At 32.6% G+C, this 7,652-nt stretch overlaps 1 protein-coding gene across 1 annotated transcript; it reads left to right on the forward strand.

Moving 5' to 3' along the window:
• Window positions 1–626: 626 nt before the first annotated feature.
• On the forward strand, window positions 627–4,295 carry LOC120207966 (uncharacterized protein At2g38710-like). The gene is made up of 5 exons (XM_039207340.1): window positions 627–817; window positions 2,120–2,239; window positions 3,367–3,481; window positions 3,640–3,730; window positions 4,003–4,295. The coding sequence occupies exons 1-5, from the start codon at window positions 714–716 to the stop codon at window positions 4,206–4,208; spliced, it is 636 nt and encodes a 211-aa protein (XP_039063271.1). The 5' UTR covers window positions 627–713; the 3' UTR covers window positions 4,209–4,295.
• Window positions 4,296–7,652: the final 3,357 nt, after the last annotated feature.

A 7,652-nucleotide genomic window follows, 5' to 3' on the forward strand; every position in this document is an offset into this window, starting at 1 on the left:
TATTTTTTACATAATTTAATTATAAATATTATTTAAAAATAAAATCACTGGACCTATTATAAATTAATGTAAACATTGTATCTAAAATTTTAATCTAATTTACTGAAACATAAGTAGATATTATTAGTAATATAAATTAACTGACCCTATTCTTATATATAATGGAGGTAAGGGGGGAGCAACTTTCATGGGAGATCTCCGACAGTCAGAATTATGAATTGCCCACCGTGTGACTCAATCTCACGACTACAAGATTAAAAGCTTTGCGCTCTTATCTGAGCTGGATGGAAGCTAATTTTTATTAGTAATACAAATCATCCCATGCAAATTGGAAATTCAAAGAGGTTGCTTGTTGGACAACTGAGTAATGTGTTTGTTTTTCGTCATAACTAAGTAAAGAGAAACTAGTAATATATTTGAATTAATATTTGATATATTATTAATAAAATAATAAATTAAATAACTAGTAATTAATATCTTATAAATAATATATTTTTTACTCAGAATATCAAATAATAATATATTAAGTTTTTCAAACCAAACCAAATACATATTCCTCACTTTTATTTGTTTTTTTATTTATTAAAATTATTTTAAATTAAAGGTCAAAACAATGACGTGAGGGAATAAAAGGGGGAAAGGGGAGGTGCAATCGGCGAAAAAGGAAAATAAAACCACAGAGGCAGAAGAAATATCTTGAAAAATTAAGGAAGATGGTGTCGGCGAACAAGGAAATGGTAGTCTACTGCTTCGACACATTGCTCGCCCATTATAACAGCGAAGAGGCTGCTCCGCCCGCCTTCGACGAGGGCCGACAGTAATTTATTCTCTCTCATTCTCTGTTTTGTGATCCATTTGTTATTTCAATCCAAGTTTCCTGCTTTTCTTCTCTTTTGTAATGATGGGTTGGATGCTGATTGTTTTTATTTTTTAATTCTATTTTTTTTCGTGCGTGTGTCTGACTTTAGTTTATAGTTTTTTTAAAAATATATGAAAGAGAATTATTAGTTGAAGTCGGAAACTCAATTTTATGTCATTGTTGTTTTTAGATTTTTCCAACAAAAGAAATTATGTTAATGTTTTAATCGACAGCAGAAATTAAATGTTTTCACATCAAAACATGTGTCTGCCTTTAGTTTTTAAGCAATTTGGTTCCTGTAAGAATAACGATCTCCGATATATCTTATTTTGGTTTAATTGACTCTGTTTTCCTTTAAGTATCTGTGTCTGGCTGACCAATATGATCCCCCTGAACACTTCAAATATATGAAAACCTTTGAAACATCGTTGAATATATCGGTGTTGGAAGTATACTCACGTCCAAGTCCAAGTAATATATGAGTAACATAGGGCTTCTACACTGTATTTTTTGTGATAACAAATTAAATTTGTACTTGAAAGCTTACTTTGCAATTTGCATTCAAAGGTTTAACAAGGTAAATTTCATACTCTACTTTAACTATGTGTATAAACAAGGATCAATGGAGGGGGTGCAGGGCTTGGGGGTGGGGGGATCCACCCCATGGGAATTTGTTTCTTCAAACAATATTTGTTTAGGTAATGCTCTTTGAATGCAAGCACACATTCTGCAATCAATTTAAGCTAAGTTTTGGTTGAGCGTGCTTCTCGATGCTCTATTTGTTAAAGCTCTTTACTAGCTTTGACTTGGAACTGTGTGATAAATGAGTTATAACTTATAGTTGGGTTATTGTCTCAGTTATTTGTTTTAGCTAGGGTATTGTGATTGTCACGTTTATTTGTTTTCTGCATTAGTTTTGTGTTCTATTTGGTTTCCCGCTGTTCTTTTTATTTTGGCAATTTGGTTGTAAGGTTCTTATATTTATTTGCTGATTTGTTTTTGCCAAGGTCATGCTGCCTGGCACGGAAAGAATATGAATGTTATTCTTCTGGTTGCTTTTCTCTATCAAATAAAGAATTTCAGAAGTGTTGCAGTTTTTCTTTTACTGATTCTATTCTGTTTCTTTTTCTGTTGGGTTTTGGTTAATATATGGTCATTAAACTGTCTCCGGTATTTTTTTTGTTTTCTTTGGTCTCATTATATTTCTGTTTACTTTGAAAATGATGCTTTCATCTGAGACAAATCATCTTCTGTCTTAAGCCCATTGTTTGTGACATGGAAGAAGGTTGTGAATGGTGGGGAGCCTCGTCTACGAGGATGTATCGGCTCACTTGAAGCTTGCCAGTTGATTAACGGGTTTAGGGACTATGCTCTGACAAGGTATTAAGACCAAATTGAAAAACGTGTACTTTGGAATTTTATTCCCCCCTACACTTTTCTCTCTCTGTATGTGTATGTGCACTCCTCAGGTAGCTGATATATCTAGTATGAGTCTATGACAATATATTCTGTGAGCTCATTCTTAAAACTCTTCTATTTTATTCATTTTCTATCATTTAAATAAAATTTGTTTTGTTGCCTGAACCATGATTCATAACTGGTATACGTAAGATAATGATTAACCTGATACAAATAAAATATTTGGACCATGCATTCTAAAAGGAGGAGCATTTTGGATAGACCTAAAAGAAAGAAAAAGATGGAAGGAATGGAAGTGCTTTGTAAAATTAAGTTATTGGACATTGGAGATCTGCTATATCTGTAGATTGATTTAATTATATTTCATACCAGAATTAGGTTGTTAGCATGCTTTTGTTATAAATATTATGTTACTATGAAATTTGATATAATTAAAGTTAGGCAAGTTGCATGGAAGAATAGTGGTTTTCGACCTCTAGCCAGAACAATTGTTCTAAAAGAAATTTCTATCTGACAAGTACTAAGAGAAGTCACTTTTAGTTATTAGTAAGTCCACTGTGAGCTTTTTGCTGCTATTTAGATTGTGAACATGGTTGGCTAAACTGTACTGTTTTGATTTAATGTCTTGCTTCGAGTCAACTAAGCTTGATTTCCAAGCAGTGCTTGTTGTGATGGTAAAACAGTTCAGCAGAGGTAGAAGTTCCGAGAGCAGCCACCTCACCTGAAAGTAATAGGGGATGATGCTTGAAATCAAATGGCTCTTTTTCAGCTCTGTATAATTACTCTAAAGAAATTAAGAAACCTTGAATGCCTATAATTCTTTCCCCCATTGCGATCTTTTTCCTACGTGATAATATCCAACCATTCTAGTGTTGTAATAAAATATGCATCATGATCCCTAATGCAACGCCACTACAACTCTTTGCTACTTTTGTTTGGTTAAGCCCATTGCAACTATTTGCTACTTCTGTTTGGTTTGTAATATGATTTTTTGTCATTTCAAAATTGTCTTTATGTGCTATATGAGCTATAAGTTTTAAATCGATTCAGTTTGTTCCTAATTATTTTCTTATTTCTTTTGTTCTCAGTGCTTTGAGGGACCGCAGGTTTCCCCCTATTCAGGCTAAAGAACTGCCTTATTTAGAATGTACAGTTTCTATTCTGACTGATTTTGAAACAGCTAATAACTACCTTGACTGGGAGGTATGTAATTCATCACAATTTCAATCTTCTAACATCTGATAAAATAATATAGTCTGTAACATTTGCACTGACCGAATGTATTGATTGATCAAATAATCCCCAGTTTTGAATATTCGGATTGGATATGGCCTTTACTTTCGTTTACATTTTTCTTACAGGTTGGAACACATGGCATAATTATTGAGTTTGTTGATGATTATAATACAAGGCGGAGTGCTACATATTTACCTGAGGTTCCCGCGCATGAAGGTAGACTTCATTGCCTGTTTTAAGTAAAATGAGGTTATATGGTGTGAAGACTTTTCTTTGCTTTCTTCCTTCTTCTTTTTGTGATATGCATATATATGCCTCTGTAGTCTGTATGTATATATTATATGCATGATTGTCTTCTATGGGTAGCTTTGGTCTATAATTTTTTTTTAATGAACAGACTCTTAGTAAATTAGTTCGAACGAAACAAGTTTTAGGAGCAAACTCTTCTCCGATGCTCATGCATTTTGTGTATTTCTGTTTTCTTTCAGGTTGGACAAAGGTGGAGGCAATTGACTCGCTCGTCCGAAAGGCAGGATTCAGTGGCCTTATCACCGAGTCGCTCAGGAAGCGTATTAAACTGACCCGTTACCGAAGCACATTATTTACAATGCACTTCAGTGACTATGTCTCCTATGTGAAGGCAACCAGGGGTGCAGCGCCATCTATTGCCGGCGCTAAGCTCGGAAATCATTGATTGTTCCAACAGCTTTTGCCGGAAAAAGGGTAAAGCTGCTTTGGCTAAATTATATGGACATGATATTAAACAAAATGAAAAGTGGACGGAATAGGTTCGATTGCATTCCGACCCAGTTGTGTTAGTAATTACAGGACACCTTTCGAATAAAATTCTTCAAACTCGTTTGACTTTGAGGAAATAAACAAAAAAACAAAAACAAGCAATGCCTGTTGTAAACTCAGGCATACCTGTTGTCGTTTTCATGGAAACATTTCTATGCTGCTACTTATTGTGGAAGACCTGCTTGGTGTAAGACAACTCGATTTGTTGAAGGGAAATTTGTTTGTTCCCGACACAAAACCATTAGTGTTTTTTCTTATTTCTTTTATTATTCGGATTTGAGTGCTAGTTGAATATAAATATGTGCTTTATATCTTTTGTCTAAATAACTGCTTAGGTATACTGAATGCATAAATGATAAGGATCAAAAGTGTTATTATATGAATTTGTTTAACTGCCAACCTTACTAACAATCAAATATGTTTTATTCAATGGTTAAATATAATTGACCCCGTAGTTTAATGACCTTGAGGGTAGTTTGCCTTATAAATATAGGTACCACAAAAGCCAAACAATCGAAGGAATAAATATTTTGAAAGGAAAATGCCATAGCCATATGTGAATTGTGGAAAATTGCATGGAATTTAAGAAATTGAGAGGTTTTAGAAGAAAAAGTAGGGGTGAGGAAAATTTTAATAGAATATTTTTTTAGTTTTTTGAATTAATTTGAAATTATCAATCCGATTTTCCAGTTTGAGTCGAGTTAAAATTTGAAAATTTTGAGTTACTCAAAAAATTAAAAATTTGACTGATTATTTTGGCAATTTTGCGATTTAGTTCCTAATTTCATTATTCCTCAAATTCCTCTTTCATTTTAAGTTTATTTTTACAAATTTGAACCACATGTTCCTAAACCACCATCGAATACATATGTGCTTTCAATTCCTCTTTTTTATAATATATTGAGTGCCTCATTTTTTTCATGATTTCCTTATTTCTTCAATTCATCCTTCATTTTAAGTCAACTTTTTTTTATCAAATTTGAACCACATGCTCATGTACTACTATTTTTTTCTATGTAACTACAACTCATATTTTACTAAAAATATACTCTCTTTTTATTTAGTCCATTAACTTCACACTTTACTCAGTTTGGTCTTCTGACTACAATTGTTTTTAAATTGTAATATTCTCAATACTGGATTAGTGATTAAATTGAAAAGTTTTAGAATTTAGTGATTAAAATAGAATAATTGAATAGTTCAATGACATATATGGGAAATATTGTGTAGGATCAAATTATAAAGGATGAGGAATTAAAGGACAAAATGGTCATTTGCAAGGAAAATAATTAAGTTTGATTATATATTAACCACGTGGAAGGGAGGAGGAAATCAAGTGAGTTCCAGAGTTCTCTTCATCTTTCTTCTTTCTTCTCAATGTGAGCCAGAGCAAAGGTGAGTTTTCTGGTTAGTTAATTAATTATTGATTTTAATGTTGGGTTATGATCATTAGATGATAACTAAGCTTAGGGAAAGCTTAAGTTATCTTAAAATCAAAAGATGATGGAGTTAAGAGAGATTAAAGATTAGGAGTTCTTGAATAAAATTTTGAAATAAAGTTCATAATTAGAATTGAAAGTTGGATTTGAATTGTCATCAATCTAAATAAGGAATATGAAGTGCTAGAATTAGATTTAGAACATGTTGATATTTGAGTATGATTCTTGAATGCCATATAAAGGATAGGATTTTGAGTTTAAAGAAGTGATGATTTAGTAGAAATGAATGTAAGTATGTGTATGAAAGTTAGGAATATAAAAGGAGGTGAAATATGAAGTGTTGAGAGGAAAATGAAGTGATTTTCGTGCTCAAAAGGTAATTTATGGGCTGTGTGTATCGGTCCACCTTGAATGGGTACTGATGTACTCTCAAACGAAATAAAAACATCGAATGCAATAAGTGCATCGATACATAGGGAGTGCATCGATACACCCCCTTAAGATGAAAACATCGAATGTAATTTGTGTACCAATGCATAGGTAGTGCATCGCACATGAATGGATCCATTGTTACACTGTAGAGTGTACCGATACCTACCTTAATTAAGAGATGAAAGTAGCATTTCTTTTAATCTAAGAAGGGATAGATTAGAATATATCAATTAGTATACTGATATGTATCAATATATTATTATGTAGATTTAGAGCGTAATCATGTTCCAGATCAATCAAAGAATTATGATCAAGTTAAAGAAAGCAAGGCTAAGGTGAGTGCATATCCTAGATAGAATTGTATCGAGATAAGACTTGCGATGAGTCTATCTCTTATAGTTAAATTATGGTTTCATATTCATGAACATACATACATATATATATGTATTAATGTTATAGTGATTTCATGCATAATTCATTCATGCTTTAACATGATAGTATATGAATGAATGTCATTATAAGAGAATCAATCCAGGTATGTGAAATAATGGAAGTGATCATATACGTGCATATGAAGTGACTTATGTGTTTACATGGACAGTGATAAAAGAGATATAAAAATGAGAAATATATTTATAATCAAGCCCATGTTATTTAATATGATAGTTGTAGGTATAATTGATATGCCAAGAGTTTAGGGATTATCAGTGGTCCTTCGGGACAAATATTCAGTGCCCCTAGTGGGAATTTATTCGAGCTGTGGTGACAGTATTTGTGCACAACCTCAGTGTACTCACGTACCACATGTTCTAAATAATATACATGGGCATCTAAAGATAAATTAACACAAAGTTTCATAATAAATTGATGGTAGTACATGTTCATGAATTCATTGTTATGTGGTTATTATTATGTCTCACTAAGTCTATGACTTAGTGTGTAAGTGATTTAGACGTTAGTACCAAGAATCAAGAAGTGTAACCCCCCAGACCGATGCGGGTAACCCGATCCAATCTGGGTTGTCACATTAGGGCCACCAAAGTGACCCACTTTAAAAATGGCAAAAAATTTATAACTTTTATTAAAACATGTAACTTATAAAATGATTTATCAGTATGCAGAAATAAAACAGATTTTCAGACTAGTATATAAATCAAAATACAATTACATGCCCCCTAATCACATGTAACATTCTCTGGAAGCAACACCGGAAGAACTCCCATACTGATGATGATAGTTGCACTGGTACAATTCTTTTAACCTGCAATGTTGAGTAATAGAGTGAGCTTCGGAAAGCTCAGTAATATAGAACTACCAGATGATGCTGAAGAACGTGCAGTTACAGATAAACATATGTTTTCTTATTGTTTCCGAACATCTATAGATTTTTATGCTGATCGGAGATCCTACTGATATTTCAGATGTTAACGGACAATGAGCTTTCAGTTCAAATAAATATTTCGAATGAT

Source organism: Hibiscus syriacus, unplaced genomic scaffold (genome assembly GCF_006381635.1).
Source record: "Hibiscus syriacus cultivar Baekdansim isolate YM2019G1 unplaced genomic scaffold, ASM638163v2 tig00015498_pilon, whole genome shotgun sequence".
NCBI classification, from domain to species: Eukaryota; Viridiplantae; Streptophyta; class Magnoliopsida; order Malvales; family Malvaceae; genus Hibiscus; species Hibiscus syriacus.

Bases quoted from the DNA above. Each gene is read 5' to 3' on its own strand.
- LOC120207966 (XM_039207340.1), top strand. From the start codon at position 714: ATGGTGTCGGCGAACAAGGAAATGGTAGTCTACTGCTTCGACACATTG. The intron at 2,240-3,366 runs GTATTAAGACCA...TTTTGTTCTCAG, and splicing joins AGGGACTATGCTCTGACAAG to TGCTTTGAGGGACCGCAGGT. The intron at 3,482-3,639 runs GTATGTAATTCA...TTTTTCTTACAG, and splicing joins ATAACTACCTTGACTGGGAG to GTTGGAACACATGGCATAAT.